Genomic DNA, 19,215 nt, shown 5'->3' on the forward strand with positions numbered 1-19,215 from the left:
ATAGCATGTATTTTCCCTATAGAGATAGCTAATTGGCTGATAACAGCGATTGTAGCTTTAAACAGTCAAACTCTGTGGTTTGCAAAATGATTAGAGGTGAGTATGGATCGCCACAGATTATGACCTCCAAAGCTACCACCACATTTACATTGATACAATATGTCATGCAATGAAAATCATCTCCATTCTGCGAGTAGCAGGAAAGTCAATCTGCTATAATCTCATAACCATGTGATCAGCACACTCCTCCACTACTATTACTGCCACTGCAGGCTATTTTAGGGGTGCTTCACACACAGCGAGCTCGCTGCCGAGATCGCTGCTGAGTCACGCTTTTTGTGACGCAACAGGGACCTCATTAGCGATCTCGCTGTGTGTGACAATGAGCAGCGATCTGGCCCCTGCTGCGAGATCGCTGCTCGTTACACACAGCCCTGGTTCGTTTTCTTCAAAGCCGCTCTCCTGCTGTGACACACAGATCGCTGTGTGTGACAGCAAGAGAGCGACAAATGAAGCGAGCAGGGAGCAGGAGCCGGCGTCTGACAGCTGAGGTAAGCTGTATCCAAGATAAACATCGGGTAACCAAGGTGGTTACCCGATATTTACCTTAGTTACCAGCCTCTGCAGCTCTCACGCTGCCTGTGCTGCCGGCTCCGGCTCTCTGCACATGTAGCTGCTGTACACATCGGGTTAATTAACCCGATGTGTACAGCAGCTAGGAGAGCAAGGAGCCAGCGCTCAGTGTGCGCGGCTCCCTGCTCTCTGCACATGTAGCTGCATTACACATCGGGTTAATTAACCCGATGTGTACTGTAGCTAGGAGAGCAAGGAGCCAGCGCTCAGTGTGCGCGGCTCCCTGCTCCCTGCTCACACTGGTAACTAATGTAAACATCGGGTAACCATACCCGATGTTTACCTTAGTTACCAGTCTCCGCAGCTTCCAGACGGCGGCTCCGTGCAAGCGCAGCGTCGCTTGCACGTCGCTGCTGGCTGGGGGCTGTTCACTGGTCGCTGGTGAGATCTGCCTGTTTGACAGCTCACCAGCGACCATGTAGCGATGCAGCAGCGATCCTGACCAGGTCAGATCGCTGGTCGGATCGCTGCTGCATCGCTAAGTGTGAAGGTACCCTTAGAGACACAGTGTACTCAGTGTTTTAAATAGCATGTATTTTCCCTATAGAAATAGCTAATTGGCTGATAACAGCGATTGTAGCTTTGAACAGCCAAACTCCGTGGATTGCAAACAAAATGGTTAGAGGTGAGTTCCAGTCACCACAGATTATGACCTCCAAAGCTACCACCGCATTTACATCAATACAATATGTCATGCAATGGAAATCATCTCCATTCTGCGAGTAACAGGGAAGTCAGTCTACTATAATCTCAAAGCCATGCGATCAGCACACTGTATCGCTACCATTACTGCCTCTGCAGGCTATTAGTTACAATTTAGAGACACAGTGCACTCATGCCAGTGAATGGCTATAGCAGTGGTTCAAAATAATCAATTAAAGTCATATGGTTGTGCTAGAAACATGGAAACCCATAATTGTATGGTAAATAGTAATATGAATTACCAGATTGAGAGGGAGTCATTCAAGGGCAAATCGTCCTATACCCCTATGTACATTTCACAGTTATAGCTTCCTCAGGGGGCTGTTGGTAATCGGTCTCCCCTCACCCTTTATACTATGTGCTATTGATGGGTGTCACCTGCAATCAATTATCGGCGCATGCGCACTGGTGTTCACAAACACCGGCCAGGAAGAGCCGCTCGTCTGCGGTACTGGCTGCACGCAGTGGCCGTGTGAGCCAGTGCATGTGTCCATACCTTTAGATAGCAGCGCGACCTAGCCGGAGGGCGAAGAACAGCGGGCACGCGCTCCAGATCACAGGATAAACAATTACATGACATTTTCTCACATTATACCATACCATGATCTTACAATGTACTTATTAAACAAATAATAATACAAAGATATAGCATTAAAGCGCTAAACCATGCGCTAATATATATAAGCCATGTAGCGCAGACATCGTCATGCAAGGTGGTTCCATCATGCCATACAAATCCAAGTAGACATCCATCTCATTAGCTTGTATCCTCAAGTACAATAAGGTGATCGATATAGTTGAAGCGGATTGTGCTGTAAACAATACATAAATAAAAAACCGATTAAAAACAGTGCAGGAAGGCAGTGGAGAAACCTATAATAAATTCTCTATAACTATATATAAGAATATTTTTGCAGAACTCAATTTGACATTTTTATCAAATAAATAATGGGGCTGCTGCGCAATAAACCAATTAAAATCAAAATCAAATAGTGGTGGGGGCTGCAGGGCTATCACATACTCAGACAACAAGGGTCAGGGCCTAGTTATCTATCACAAGAAGCAAGCAAAGGAATTGGTCTCATTTAATCCCCTGGGTGCTTTTGTTTCCAATAGGGTAATCCATTTGCATTCCTGTTGTAATAGTTTTTGGTTTATATTGCCGCCTCTAATCCCTATCGACACTTGTTCAATCCCCCTTACTATAAAAGTGCTAGGGTCACTATCATGTTTTAATTTGAAGTGTCGCGGGATTGTTTTTAATTCCTCCATATTTGCAATTGATTTTGCGGCGACAATGTCACGTATATGTTCCCTTGTCCTGACTCTTAGCTGCCGTGATGTGAGCCCTATATAAATAAGCCCACAACCGCACGTCGCGTAATATATCACCTGAACTGTGGAACAGCTAATGTACTGACGAATTTCAAATTCTTTGTCACCACCAGACGACACGAAGGTTTTGGTTCGACAAATATTGGTACATGCCTTACAACCACCACAGGGATAACATCCCCGAATTGGTGGTCCTGTACCAAAAGGAGTACTAGTAGTCGCCACATAGTGGCTTCTAACCAGTATGTCCTTGAGATTTTTACTTCGCTTATAGGTCATCTGGGGGTAATCTAATATATATTCTTTCAAAATAGGTTCGGTTTGGAGGACTGACCAATGATGTTGCAAGACTCTCTTTACCTCATCACATTGTGAGTTGTATGTCGTGATGAACCTGACCTTATCACTATTTTTGCTGTCTCTGGCGGGGGGCTTCAATAGAGCTTCACGTGAAAGTTTTTTTGCTCTATTGTATCCTTTTTTAATTGATCTATTACTGTACCCTCGTGACTGGAATCTCTCTCTTAATTTGTCAGCTTGCTCTTCAAATTTCTGCGTGGTGGAGCAGATCCTCCTCATTCTCATAAATTGTCCAACTGGAATGGATTTGATGGTTGCATAATGATGGCTAGACCCTGCGTGCAACAGGGAGTTTACTGCAGTGGGCTTCCTGAACAAATCAGTCTGCAACTGTAGGCTACTGTCAATTTCGATCTTAATGTCCAGGAAGTCCACCGCCTCCCTGCTGCACACATAGGTCAGCTTGATGTTCTAATCATTCACATTGAGTTGGTCCATGAACTGCCTAAGCCCATCCCCATCGCCTTGCCAAATAAACAAAATGTCATCAATATATCTAAGCCAGAGGGGTATATGGTCCACAGCCTGCGCACCCTCGCCCCCCCACAAACCCCTCTCCCAAAACCCCAAAAAGAGGTTTGCAAACGAAGGCGCGCAGGCCGCCCCCATTGCAGTACCCCTCCGCTGTAGATAAAATTGTTCTTTAAATGAAAAATAATTATGCGTGAGGATGAACTCAAGCAGCGCAAGGACCAACTCACATGTGATTCCATCCCAGTTGCTATTCATGAGAAAGAAGCGGACCGCCTCCAACCCTAGTTCATGATCTATGCAAGTGTAGAGAGACTCTACATCCGCAGTCACGAGGTACATATCATCTTCCAAATGGATACCATTAATTCTGGTTAGTACGTCAGTGGTATCCCGGACGTACGATGGAAGAGCCTCCGCCAGAGGTTTCAGGTAGAAGTCTATGAACTTACATATTGGGTCATTGATGCCCTCCAAACCGGACACTATTGGCCTACCCGGGGGTTCTATGGCATTTTTGTGAATTTTGGGGATAAAATAGATGGTCGGTGTTTTGGGGAATTTTACAGTTAAACCATCATAGACTTTTTTCGGTATGATGCCCTGTATAAAGGCATCATACAGAATTAAATCCAGCTCAGCTGAGTACGACACTATGGGGTTAGTATGTAGTTTGGTATATGTGGTTCGATCCCTCAGCTGTTTTTGTGCTTCCCTCTCATACATTCTTTTAGGCCATAATACAACGTTTCCCCCTTTGTCAGCGGGTTTAATAACAAGGTCGTCCAGTGATTGTAATTCATGTAAAGCTAGACGTTCTGCCCGTGTGAGATTATCACTACGTCGCGCGGTGGAGATCCTCCTGAGATCCCGGATAACCAGGTCAGTGAAGATCTCCACCGCTGGGCATGTTGACAAAGGGGGAAACGTGACCGACTTTGGGTATAGATGTCTAGGGTATTTACCTTCAGTTATTCCATCCTGCTCATCCAACAAGGCATTCAAATTTCTCAAGGTATCTTCTTCTGTAATATGCTCTGATGTGGTCAAAGGTTCTTCACTTTTTTTATGATGTAATTTTTTAAGGATAAGCTTCCTTGAAAACAATAGTATTCTATCTGTAATGGAGTGGCCAGTGCAGTCACCAGATCTCAACCCTATTGAGCTGTTGTGGAAGCAGCTTGACCGTATGGTCCGCAAAAGAACCCATGCTTCCAGAAGCCCCTCCAACAAGTTGGATTGGCTTGATGAGTGCCCATCAAGCCAATCCAACTTGTTGGAGGGGCTTCTGGAAGCATGGGGTGAAATATCTCCAGATTACCTCATCAAATTAATAGCTAGAATGCCAAAGGTCTGCAAAGCTGGAATTGCTGCAAAGGAGCATTCTGTGACAAAAGCAAAGTGGGAAGGAGAAAATTATTATTTCAATTAAAAATCATTATTTCTAACCTCGTCAATGTCTGGACTATATTTTCTATTCATTATGCAACTCATTTGATAAATAAAAGTATGATTTTTCATGGAAAAGACAATTGTCAGGGTGACCCCAAACTTTTGAACTGTAGTGTATATGTGGCACCCCTGAGGCTCTGGTTGCCACTGGGTACTGCACCTCAGTTAAGGTGCGGTATCATCTCAGGTAAGGGGGGGTTAACAATCGGTGTCACCATATTTCATCTCACATACAGTCAGGTGCTTCCCACTGGAGAGCTGTCTTGGGGCAGATGGGGGGTGGCCATATAGGGTCATGGGACTTTCCAGTCGCTAGGGCAACTGCCAGGGGACGGGCACCATTGGGTGTAGTGGTAGGCGCAACACACTCTTACAGACAGACGAGTCGGGACCATAATTCTGACAAGACAGTTCTGGAACTCTTGGACTTTACTAGGCCCTGGGCTTGGAGCAGGAGCTCAGCCCGGGTACCTAACCGCTGAGGGGGACTTCCTAGGAAAAGGACACTCTCTCGCTCTCTTTTTCTCTTCAAACACCGGTGGTGGCCCCTTACTTGCTTGGGATTTACCGGAGCCCACGACGGCAGAGACCAGCACCTGGGTGCAGCTTGAAATCAGTGATTAAAAGAACCTGGAACCACAGTTGCTGACTCAGACTCTGATTAGCGACGTTGTCGCGCCGCGCTCCGGCTCTCCCAAGGGACTGCCATACCCTTCGTCATCCACCCAGGGACGCTCCGCCTGTGGGGAGCAACACCATCCCGGCTGCCATAACATCCGCCTCGGTGAGGAATTCTGCAGTGGTGGCCACTCCCTGGCCGCGTACCACAGGTGGCATCACAACAAACTTTCCCCATCACCCCCGCTTCCACTTCATTTACTGCACGCCTCGGGGCAATTGAACCGGGCAAGGCCACCTGTGACATTGCCTGACCCGACCCGCGACTGCCCGGCAATGAGTAGGTTAGCCACCTGCTCCATGGGGCACTGCATATATACTCCTGTAAAAATATCTAAGAAGAATCCAGCACAAAATGGCAGTGAAAAGAGTATCTTTAATTTGTGGCTCACGTGTCAAACACATGACATGTTGTCTATTCTGACCTTTGTCAATCCAACACTATAGTGAAAAAATAAATACAGTGCCTTGCGAAAGTATTCGGCCCCCTTAAATTTTTCAACCTTTTCCCACATTTCAGGCTTCAAACATAAAGATAAAAATGTTAATGTTATGGTGAAGAATCAGCAACAAGTGGGACACAATTGTGAAGTTGAACGAAATTTATTGTTTATTTTAAACTTTTGTAAAAAAAATAATAAACTGAAAATTGAAGAGTGCAATATTATTAGTCCCCTTTAAGTTAATACTTTGTAGCGCCACCTTTTGCTGCGATTACAGCTGCAAGTCGCTTGGGGTATGTGTCTATCAGTTTTGCACATCGAGAGACTGAAATTCTTGCCCATTCCTCCTTTGTAAACAGCTGGAGCTGAATGAGGTTGGATGGAGAGCGTTTGTGAACAGCAGTTTTCAGCTCTTTCCACAGATTCTCAATTGGATTCAGGTCTGGACTTTGACTTGGCCGTTCTAACACCTGGATATGTTTATTTGTGAACCATTACATTGTAGATTTGCTTTATGTTTGGGATCATTGTCTTGTTGGAAGACAAATCTCCGTCCCAGTCTCAGGTCTTTTGCAGACTCCAACAGATGTTTTTCAAGAATGCTTCTGTATTTCACTCCATCCATCTTCCCATCAATTTTAACCATCTTCCCTGTCCCTGCTGAATAAAAGCAGACCCAAATCATGAGGCTGCCACCGCCATGTTTGACTGTGGGGATGGTGTGTTCAGGGTGATGAGCAGTGTTGCTTTTACGCCAAACATATCGTTTGGCATTGTGCCCAAATAGTTCGATTTTTGGTTTAATCTGACCAGAGCACCTTCTTCCACATGTTTGGTGTCTCCCATGTGGCTTGTGGCAAACTTTAAACAACATTTTTTATGGATATCTTTGAGAAATGGCTTTCTTCTTGCCACTCTTCCATAAAGCCCAGATTTGTACAATGTACGACTGATTATTGTCCTATGGACAGACTCTCCCACCTCAGCTGTAGATCTCTGCAGTGCATACAGAGTGATCATGGGCCTCTTGGCTGCATCTCTGATCAGTCTTCTCCTTGTTTGAGATGAAAGTTTGGATGGACAGTCGGGTCTTGGTAGATTTGCAGTGGTATGATGCTCCTTCCATTTCAATATGAGCGCTTGCACAGTGCTCCTTGGGATGTTTAAAGTTTTGAAAATCTTTTTGTAACCAAATCCTGCTTTAAACTTCTCCACAACAGTATCAGGGACCTGCCTGTTGTGTTCCTTGGTCTTCATGATGCTATCTGTGCTTTAAACAGAACATTTAGACTATCACAGAGCAGATTTATTTATACGGAGACTTGATTACACACAGGTAGATTATATTTATCATCATCAGTCGTTTAGGACAACATTGGATCATTCAGAGATCCTCAATGAACTTCTGGAGTGAGTTTGCTGCACTAAAAGTAAAGGGTACGAATAATATTTCACACCCCACTTTTCAGTTATTTATTTTTTTAAAAAGCTTAATATAAGCAATAACTTTTGTTCACCTTCACAATTGTGTCCCACTTGTTGTTGATTCTTCACCATAACATTAAAATTTATATCTTTATGTTTGATGCCTGAAATGTGGGAAAAGGTTGAAAAATTCAAAGGGGGGGCGAATACTTTCGCAAGACACTCTATATACAGGATGACACAAAAAGTCTTATATGAAAAAGCTCGAGTTGCTCCTGTCCTAGCGTCCAAATACTCGTTATGAGTACCGAGCACTCGAGCCTGGTAGTGCTCGTTCATAACTAATGATAATGAGACCGCTGAAAAGTCTTCTGTAAGGAACACTTGAGTCTAAAATAGCCGCTATGACCAGAGTGAAAATTGCATTTTTTTTTTATTAATACAGATTAAGATATTGAAGAAAAAAAAAACATTTTGCGATTTTCCCCCCCCCCCCCCCCCTCTCACCCCAAAGAAAATATACTTATCACACACAACTGGAAAACTGGTTTAAACAATAGTTAATTTTCTGATAACATGCCCTGTAAGCCTTTTTATATTGAATTTATGAGTTTAATATAAATTCATTATGTGTTTAATATAAATTCCTATTCTTCTATCATCCACTAGTGGTGTGCGTCCTGGCTCGTCGGCTGTTCTGGTCATTAGTGTGATAGGATTTCATGTTGAGACACTGTGATTTATGTTTGCAGCTGGAAATGCTCCTTTTTTTTATTATAAGTGTGTTTTATAACTGTCTTGTGTCTAGTTTGGCATTTTGTTTTATTATGATATAATCACTTGATCATTCTTTATTATTAGCCTTAACCCAGGAGACTTTGCATTGTAATACTTATCAGATAAAGGACCATTAAATGTCACCGTTCTATTTTTTTCCCCCCATAAGGTCCTGTAGTTATGGGTGTTATTTGTTTTGCAGGTGGCACGTTGGCTGTCACGGGCACGTATCTTCTGGTAACCTTTTCTCCGAATGTATCTCAAGATATTACAGCACTGAAAGTGGAGCGGTATTTTGTAAGCTGGCAGTTCTTGTTGTATTTGGTAAGTGTTGGAGTTGGACACAAATGGGGTCATCTCGGCCTAATAGGATTTTATTTCACTAGATTCTGAATATCTGCCCTTATTGAAGAAGTGACCTAAGAATCATATAGAGATACGGGTTGCAAATTTTACTGTATCTCATAACTATTGAAGGGGTGTACATGCCAAAAAAATGAAAAACTTAGCGTTTATAGCAAGTGACGTATTTCCAAATTTAACATTGTCTTTCTTGCAGACCGTTTTGAATTTCAGTGAATTTTTGTTAAAGGGAATCTGTCGCCAGGTTTTTGCCACCTAATCTGAGAGCAGCATAATGTAGGGGCAGAGATCCTGATTCCAGTGATGTCACTTACTGAGCTGCTTAGTGTAGCTTTGATAAAATCACTGATTAATCAACACCGTGGCGTAACTAGAGTTTGATGGGCCCTGGTGCAAGATTTGGACTGGGGCCTCCCCTCCACGTACACCAACACTTAAGGCCCTGTCACACACAGAGATAAATCTGCGGCAGATCTGTGGTTGCAGTGAAATTGTGGACAATCAGTGCCAGGTTTGTTGCGGTGTACAAATGGAACAATATGTCCATGATTTCACTGCAACCACAGATCTGCCAAAGATTCATCTCTGTGTGTGACGGGGCCTTTAGGGTACGGGAAAATGACACTGACACTTGGGGTACAGGATAATGACGCGGACACTTGGCTTTTACCCACAGCACCCATGTTTCCCATGATCTGACATCCCTCTATCAGCACCCTGCTTTCCCATGTTCTGATATCCATCTTGTCCTTGGCACCCAGCTTTCCCATGCTCTGCTATACATCTTTCCCTCAGCACCCAGCTTTCCCATATCAGAGCATGGGAAAGCTGGGTGCTGAGGGAAAGAGTCTTTTTCCCTCAGCACAAAACGTTCCCATCCCCTGCTTGTATCTTTGTCCCCCCTTGTATATAGTTCTCCAAATACTAAAATGGCCCCCACATAGCCTTCCATATAGTATAAAGGGTCCCACATAACCCTTCATATATTAGAATGCATCTCCATAGTCCTCCATGTATTATAATGCCTTTCAATTCCCATAGTTCTCCATGTACAGTTAGGTCCAGAAATATTTGGACAGTGACACAATTTTCGCGAGTTGGGCTCTGCATGCCACCACATTGGATTTGAAATGAAATCTCTACAACAGAATTCAAGTGCAGATTGTAACGTTTAATTTGAAGGTTTGAACAAAAATATCTGATAGAAATTGTAGGAATTGTACACATTTCTTTACAAACACTCCACATTTTAGGAGGTCAAAAGTAATTGGACAAATAAACCAAACCCCAAAAAAAAATTTTAGTTTCAATATTTTGTTGCAAATCCTTTGGAGGCAATCACTGCCTTAAGTCTGGAACCCATGGACATCACCAAACGCTGGGTTTCCTCCTTCTTAATGCTTTGCCAGGCCTTTACAGCCGCAGCCTTCAGGTCTTGCTTGTTTGTGGGTCTTTCCGTCTTAAGTCTGGATTTGAGCAAGTGAAATCCATGCTCAATTGGGTTAAGATCTGGTGATTGACTTGGCCATTGCAGAATGTTCCACTTTTTTGCACTCATGAACTCCTGGGTAGCTTTGGCTGTATGCTTGGGGTCATTGTCCATCTGTACTATGAAGCGCCGTCCAATCAACTTTGCGGCATTTGGCTGAATCTGGGCTGAAAGTATATCCTGGTACACTTCAGAATTCATCCGGCTACTCTTGTCTGCTGTTATGTCATCAATAAACACAAGTGACCCAGTGCCATTGAAAGCCATGCATGCCCATGCCATCACGTTGCCTCCACCATGTTTTACAGAGGATGTGGTGTGCCTTGGATCATGTGCCGTTCCCTTTCTTCTCCAAACTTTTTTCTTCCCATCATTCTGGTACAGGCTGATCTTGGTCTCATCTGTCCATAGAATACTTTTCCAGAACTGAGCTGGCTTCATGAGGTGGTTTTCAGCAAATTTAACTCTGGCCTGTCTATTTTTGGAATTGATGAATGGTTTGCATCTAGATGTGAACCCTTTGTATTTACTTTCATGGAGTCTTCTCTTTACTGTTGACTTAGAGACAGATACACCTACTTCACTGAGAGTGTTCTGGACTTCAGTTGATGTTGTGAACGGGTTCTTCTTCACCAAAGAAAGTATGCGGCGATCATCCACCACTGTTGTCATCCGTGGACGCCCAGGCCTTTTTGAGTTCCCAAGCTCACCAGTCAATTCCTTTTTTCTCAGAATGTACCCGACTGTTAATTTTGCTACTCCAAGCATGTCTGCTATCTCTCTGATGGATTTTTTCTTTTTTTTTCAGCCTCAGGATGTTCTGCTTCACCTCAATTGAGAGTTCCTTAGACCGCATGTTGTCTGGTCACAGCAACAGCTTCCAAATGCAAAACCACACACCTGTAATCAACCCCAGACCTTTTAACTACTTCATTGATTACAGGTTAACGAGGGAGATGCCTTCAGAGTTAATTGCAGCCCTTAGAGTCCCTTGTCCAATTACTTTTGGTCCCTTGAAAAAGAGGAGGCTATGCATTACAGAGCTATGATTCCTAAACCCTTTCTCCGATTTGGATGTGAAAACTCTCATATTGCAGCTGGGAGTGTGCACTTTCAGCCCATATTATATATATATATAATTGTATTTCTGAACATGTTTTTGTAAACAGCTAAAATAACAAAACTTGTGTCACTGTCCAAATATTTCTGGACCTAACTGTATTATAATTCACCCCATAGTTCACCATATATTATACTTGACTACATAGTCCTCCATATATTATAATGCACCCTCCATAGTCCTCCATGTATAAAGTTGCCCTCATAGCCCTCCAATTATTATAATGAATTTCCCATAATTCTCCATGTATTATAATTCACCCCATAGTTCTCCATATATTATACAGCACCACATAGTCCTCCATGTTTTATAACGTACCCCATAGTCCATGTATAAGGTAGCCTCTATAGTCCTCCATATACAGTGCCTACAAGTAGTCTTCAACCCCCTGCAGATTTAGCAGGTTTGATAAGATGCAAATAAGTTAGAGCCTGCAAACTTCAAACAAGAGCAGGATTTATTAACAGATGCATAAATCTTACAAACCAACAAGTTATGTTGCTCAGTTAAATTTTAATACATTTTCAACATAAAAGTGTGGGTCAATTATTATTCAACCCCTAGGTTTAATATTTTGTGGAATAACCCTTGTTTGCAATTACAGCTAATAATCGTCTTTTATAAGACCTGATCAGGCCGGCACAGGTCTCTGGAGTTATCTTGGCCCACTCCTCCATGCAGATCTTCTCCAAGTTATCTAGGTTCTTTGGGTGTCTCATGTGGACTTTAATCTTGAGCTCCTTCCACAAGTTTTCAATTGGGTTAAGGTCAGGAGACTGACTAGGCCACTGCAACACCTTGATTTTTTCCCTCTTGAACTAGGCCTTGGTTTTCTTGGCTGTGTGCTTTGGGTCGTTGTCTTGTTGGAAGATGAAATGACGACCCATCTTAAGATCCTTGATGGAGGAGCGGAGGTTCTTGGCCAAAATCTCCAGGTAGGCCGTGCTATCCATCTTCCCATGGATGCGGACCAGATGGCCAGGCCCCTTGGCTGAGAAACAGCCCCACAGCATGATGCTGCCACCACCATGCTTGACTGTAGGGATGGTATTCTTGGGGTCGTATGCAGTGCCATCCAGTCTCCAAACGTCACGTGTGTGGTTGGCACCAAAAATCTCGATCTTGGTCTCATCAGACCAGAGAACCTTGAACCAGTCTGTCTAAGAGTCCTCCAAGTGATCATGAGCAAACTGTAGACGAGCCTTGACATGATGCTTTGAAAGTAAAGGTACCTTACGGGCTCGTCTGGAACGGAGACCATTGCGGTGGAGTACGTTACTTATGGTATTGACTGAAACCAATGTCCCCACTGCCATGAGATCTTCCCGGAGCTCCTTCCTTGTTGTCCTTGGGTTAGACTTGTCTCTTCGGACAAGCCTGGCCTCGGCACGGGTGGAAACTTTCAAAGGCTGTCCAGGCCGTGGAAGGCTAACAGTAGTTCCATAAGCCTTCCACTTCCGGATGATGCTTCCAACAGTGGAGACAGGTAGGCCCAACTCCTTGGAAAGGGTTTTGTGCCCCTTGCCAGCCTTGTGACCCTCCACGATCTTGTCTCTGATGGCCTTGGAATGCTCCTTTGTCTTTCCCATGTTGACCATGTATGAGTGCTGTTCACAAGTTTGGGGAGGGTTTTAATTAGTCAGAAAAGGCTGGAAAAAGAGATAATTAATCCAAACATGTGAAGCTCATTGTTCTTTGTGCCTGAAATACTTCTTAATACTTTAGGGGAACCAAACAGAATTTTTGTGGTTTGAGGGGTTGAATAATAAATGACCCTCTGAATAAACTTTTCACAATTTAAAAAAAAAAATAAAAAAAAAGAAATAACATTCTTTTTTGCTGCAGTGCATTTCACACTTCCAGGCTGATCTACAGTCCAAATGTCACAATGCCAAGTTAATTCCGAATGTGTAAACCTGCTAAATCTGCAGGGGGTTGAATACTACTTGTAGGCACTGTATTATAATGTAGCCCCTATAGTCCTATATGTATTATAATGCAGCCCTATAAACCTTCATATTGTATTATGCAGCCCCATACACCTCCATGCATAATGCACCCCTACAGTCCATGTATAAGGTGTCCTTCATGTTTATTATGCAGCCTCATAGATCTCCCTGTATTATGTATCCCCATAGACCTCCATGTATCATGCAACCAGCCCCCCCAGGGCTTCCATGTATCATGCAGCTAGCCCCCCCAGGGCTTCCATGTATCATGCAGCTAGCCCCCCCAGGGCTTCCATGTATCATGCAGCTAGCCCCCCCAGGGCTTCCATGTATCATGCAGCTAGCCCCCCAGGACCTCCATGTATCATGCAACCAGCCCCCCCAGGACCTCCATTTGTCATGCAGCCAGCCCCCCCATGGGCCTCCTTGTGCCATGCAGCCAGACCCCAGGGCCTCCATGAGTCATGGAGTCAGCCCCCCCATTCCCCCCACCCACCAAGGCCTTAAGGGTCCTGCAGCCAGCTTCCCCGTGTACTCACTGATTTATAAAAAAATAAAAAAACAAGTACTCACCTCTCTTCTCCTTCCACCGCTGCTCTGTCCTCACCTCTACTTGTTTCACTGCTGCTTGTCTTCACTTCTGTCCTCGTTCCCCCACTGCTCCGGTTGGCGTCCTCCTGCGCTCTGTGCTCTCCCCACACACAGCAGTCGCACAGGAGTGACGTCACCGCGCAGGCACGGGGGAAGAATAATGATGCATAGAGCGGCGCCGGCCGCTCTATGCAGTATCATAGTAGTGTGCGATGACGGGGGCCCGCTGCCGCTGACACCAGGCAAGGGGGCCCAGTGTCAGCGGTGGCGAGCGGGTCATATAGCGGCCGCGTGGTCTGTGGCAGAACAGCGCAGCACCTCTCACAGAAAGGAGCTGGCTGCTGATCTGCCGGGCGGCCACGGGTCCCTAACCTCCTGGGCCAGATCGCAATGGCGATCTCTGCGACCGTGGCAGTTACGCCCCTGAATCAGCAGTAGATTATCATTACAGGACTACTTGGTGTGCTGCAGGTAGTCCAGCATATTCATGAGCTCTGTATAACTGCTAGATCTGCAGCAGAGAAAACACGGATTTTATCAATATGACAGCAAACAGCTCAGTAAGTGACATCGCTGGAATCAGGTTCTCTGTCTCCACATTATGCTGCTCTCTGATGGGGGAGCAAAGACCTGCTGACGGATTCGCTTTAAAACCATGTGGTGTATAGGTCACATGTGATAATCCAGAGTTTATTCCAGAAATTATAGAGCCAATAGCAAAGCATAGAATGAAAATTCCCCTCATGTACTTTAAAACAAACAGAAAATTCTGACCCATTTAGTCAAGTCAATAATTGGGGAATGCACATTTGTAGCAAAGCTCATTCGTGATTACTGCTTTGTCCACACAACGTACAACAAAACGCTTTTTTGCAATGATTCTTAAACCAGATTAAAGTTCATCATAATTGGCAGCGCATCGTCCGGTGTAACGCGGCGACGGGCGCAGATAACACGCTGCTTTTATTTATTTATGTTTTATTCACTTATATAGTGCCATTAATTCCTTAGTACTTAACAGACATCATCATCACTGTCCCCATTGGGACTCACAATCTACATTCCCTATCAGTATGGGAGTGTGGGAAGAAACCGGAGAACCCGGAGGAAACCCGCACAAACACGGGGAGAACATACAAACTCCTTGGAGATGTTGTCCTTGGTGGGATTTGAACCCAGGACCCCAGCGCTGCAGGACTGCAGTGCTAACCACTGAGCCACTCTGCTGCACGATATATTTTAATTAACCTTCTGGATCAGCTCGTCTAAGGGGGTTAGTTATTTGCACCGCTTAAATTTACACACAGAACTGCAAATCCTTTGCTTTTCTTCAGATTTGACGAACTAAGTGCATAATTAAAGGGAATTTGTCATCAGTTTTTGCGTACCCACCTAAGAGCAGCATGTTGTAGAAACAGAGACTCTGATTCCAGTAATGTATCTCTTACTGGGCAGCTTTCTGTATTTTTGATTAAAATCGCTGATTTATTTGTGGAAGATCTACCAGTTCCCTGAATGTTGAGGTCTGTAATAACCCCGCTCCCACTGCTGACTGGCAGCTTTCTGTGTACACTGTGAAAGCTGCCAATCAGTGGTGGGGGCGGGGTTATAAAGAGCTCATGAATATGGAGGACTACATGGCAGCAGATTTACTAGTCCTCTTATGATGAGCTCCTGTTGTTAAAACAGTGATTTTATCAAAACTACACCAAGCAGCCCAGTAAGGCCGGGGCCAAATGGGGACTAATGCGATCCTTGCATGAGAGTCGGCTCTCACTGGCAGTACAGCAGGAGCCAAGTGTCATGGGAGTGTCACTGCGACTGAGGTCCGATCATGCAATCGGACCTCAGCTGCGGGGGCGGGCCGGCACTGAGGAGGGGAGGCAGGGATTTATCTCCCTCTCTCCTCCGTTGCCGGCTATTGCTATTCTCGCCCTGCACTCGTATTACACTGGTGTACCGTGAGTACAGTGCGATCTTTCCCTCGCCCCATAGACTTGAATGGGTGCGAGAGAAAGAGTCTCACATTAAAATCGCAGCATGCTGCAATTGTTTTCTCGGTCCGATTGGGGCCGAGAAAATAATCGCTCATGGGTGCTAGCACACAGGCTAATATTGGTCCGAGTGGAATGCGATGCTTTATCGCATTCCACTCGGTCCGATTTTCATGCCGTGTGTCTTAGGCCTAAGTGACACATCGCTGGAATCAGGGTCTCTGTTTCTACATGCTGCTCTCAGATTAGATGTGAAAAACGTGATGACAGATTCCTTTTAACTGCTTGTGATTGCTGAGGGTTGAAAAGTGCAACCATGGTCCTGCGTTACACCTATATGTTATAGTTTTTGAGGTTTTGGAACTAAAATCTCCCAGCATGCCCCGATGTCTCAGTATATGCATAGATTTTGCTCTAGTGATTTGCATCTTTTTGAGGTGTAGTATTGACATGAGACATTGTAATCTGAAAACAAACTCATTTATTGCATCATAAGAGCTTAGTTGGATTCTGTTTATATTGTTTGTGTGTAGAAACCTCTCCGATCAACGCTCATATCATGTCCATAGGACTGCATTGTCCAATGGAAGCCAAATCGGTGTACTTCTCACCTCGGACTGGTCATTATATACCAGTAGTTGGCAAAGAAGTTCTGGAATAGTAAAGTAGACTATTCTATTTTGTGGGGCACCGTAAAAAATAAAAAGCAGATTGGGTGCCGGGCGTGTTACACAGCCAACATCTAAGAGCAACTGAGGTAATCGGATCAGTTTAACCTCTTAAAAGACACCGTAGCATGTAAAGGCTTTGAAATATTGTCCGGCACTTCTTCTGTCGGCCATCGCCTCTCACTTCCGTGACTCAATCACAAGGTGGTGATCAATTGCCACGGCTCATGGAGGCCTACTGATGGCTCATGTGAAACCATGGCTAGATGTCACAGAAGAGCCTAAATTTACAGTACCCTAAGTACTATAGTATTATACAGTAATATATATATATATATATATATATATATATATATATATATATATATATATATATATTAGTGTATTAAGTAGGCGATAAAGTGATCGCAGATTCAAGTCCCCTTAGGGAAAGTGTTAAAACTAGCAAAAAGTTTATAACACCCCTGTAAAAAAAATAAATAAAAAAAATAAAAAAAAAGTGATTGGTATTTTCATGGCCTAACCTGATAAAAAATTATTGATCGCCATTAACGCCCCCCTCTCCAAAAATACAATAAAAAGCATACATTGTATGTACTCCAAAATGGTATAATTAAAAACTGTAGTTAAAGGGTCTAAGAAATGATGACATGAACTAAAAATGTATTTTAAACAATTCAAATATGAAAAAAAAATACAACAATAATAAAATAATTTGGTATTGCCATAATCACATGTGGAAGAAGGGGAGGCAAAATGAAAGTGCAATAATGAAAAATAAGTAGGTCCTTAAGGAGTTAACAATGGATTCTGCAGGTGATCATGCTTGTGGGGAGGTGCCTAACAGTGTCAAGAATCACCCATAGGCTATAATAATATCTGTTTAAAGGGAACCTGTTATCAGGTTTTTTCTCTATAGTCTATGACCACCACCAGTAAGCCCTTTTTTTCTATACAACATTCCAGAATACTGTATATAAAAGCCTAGGCCGATCTGTAATTCATAAAAAAACAGCTCTTATAACACTCACCTGTAGGATGGTCTGGTCCGATGGGTGTTGCTAGTATCGATCCGGCACCTCCTTTCTTCTTGCGATCGCCGTCCTAATTCCCAGCTCTGCGTAGATGACACGTTCTATGTCATCCACAAAGAGGCCTCCATTGCGCTCCTGCGCAGGCGCACTTCTCTCTGCCATGCTGAGTGCAGATCTGATTATTTTAGCGCACATGCGCTGGAGTTCTTTGACCTTTCCCAGCACCTGAACATTACAGTACTTTGCCCTCAGCAGGGCAGAGAGAAGTGTGCATGCGCAGGAGTGCAATGGCGGCCTCCGTGTGGATGACGTAAGATGCGTCATTCACATGGGCCTGGGACGGAGGACGGCGATCTTTAGAAGGTAGGAAGTAAGAAGTCATGAAAAGCTCTTAGATGGATACCAATGTAGTCTAAGGGTAACAGATGTCAATACTGGGCATTAATTATGGCTTCCAAACTTTTTCAACTTTTTCATTAAACAGGGACAAAAAAACCCTTTAACCTCTTACCAGTTAGAGATGACGAGCTTGTTGACCCTTTCCCAAAGCAATCTGTAGAAGTGTGACTGTGGCTCTGGATTATAAAGTAGCCTGTAATAAGAATCAATGCAAGATAAATAATGCAATGTAAAGTATTTATAAAATTACTTTTCCAGGCTTATAATAATAATGACCATTACCTAGGATAGGTACTCAATATCACATTGGTGGGTGTCTGACAACTGGTACCCCGTCAATCAGCTATTTGCAGTTCTGGTGGTGGCAGGATGTACACAGTGTACCGAGCCAGAACGCCACAGTGCCGTACACTGTGTAATGGCCATTCTGTGGTACTGCAATGCAGATTGTGTAAGTGAATAGCAGCTGAGCTGCAGTACCCAGTTATGATCGCTGAGGGCTAGGGCTGTAGGTGTTAGTCACCCACCAATCTTATACTGATTAGCTATTCTAAGGTCATTATTATCATTAGTCTGAAATGCCCCCTTAATTTTTCATGTAGCCTGCACCTTTTTATAAAAATTGTAAATTGTGTTTAAAGGTTGTGACAGTGCACTCACTGAATGTGATGGGGTTACTCACTTTGCTTGCGATGCGAGGTAGCACACAGGAAACACAATTTATTTAAAAAGTCTGGCAGGTTCATGAGCATCCTATAAGCCTCTCCAGGAATATAACATACAAAGCCTATTCCAGCTTAAAGGCACATACACACAGTATTATAGTCCATTACCTTACAGGTATGCCCGCACAGGTTCAGATACCTTCCTCAAGTATCCCAGTGGAGCTATCAGCTGCCATTCACTGACTCCAGCAAGTATTCACCCATGGGTTTCAAGTCCGTTTACCTTTAGGAGGTTTGGTCCTTCCATACACTGACTCCTGTCAGTGCACACACTCTCACTCTGGCCAGTGCACCACTCCTCCATCAGGAAGTGTGGCAACTTCTTCACGCAGACTGATTTGTCCCAAACAAACAGTCTCATTAAAACATATGAGACACACCCTTTGATAGAGGTATGTGGATAGCCAGAACCACCCATCTACCCAGCTATTCGTAAACCTGGCCCCTGAACTCCTTAACAAAGCTCACAGTACTATGGTACCAGAGTAGACATTCCAGGTTTAGATGCCAGGGGACTCTGTGATACATACCGGCCATCTCCCAAGGTGAACATACCCTTACACATCCCTAAAATTGCTACTACATTGGGCATTTTACTACTAATCCG

General features: G+C 44.0%; 1 protein-coding gene across 2 annotated transcripts in view; it reads left to right on the top strand.

The window, feature by feature from the left end:
* NIPAL2 (NIPA like domain containing 2) overlaps positions 1–19,215 on the top strand; it is a 215,031-nt gene that overhangs the window by 109,967 nt on the left and 85,849 nt on the right. For both annotated transcript variants that reach the window (XM_075316247.1, XM_075316248.1), the window contains exon 5: positions 8,479–8,600. In XM_075316247.1, coding sequence (XP_075172362.1) covers positions 8,479–8,600 — 122 coding nt within the window. The remainder of the gene's footprint in view (positions 1–8,478; positions 8,601–19,215) is intronic.

Source organism: Anomaloglossus baeobatrachus, chromosome 6 (genome assembly GCF_048569485.1).
Source record: "Anomaloglossus baeobatrachus isolate aAnoBae1 chromosome 6, aAnoBae1.hap1, whole genome shotgun sequence".
Classification (NCBI taxonomy): Eukaryota; Metazoa; Chordata; class Amphibia; order Anura; family Aromobatidae; genus Anomaloglossus; species Anomaloglossus baeobatrachus.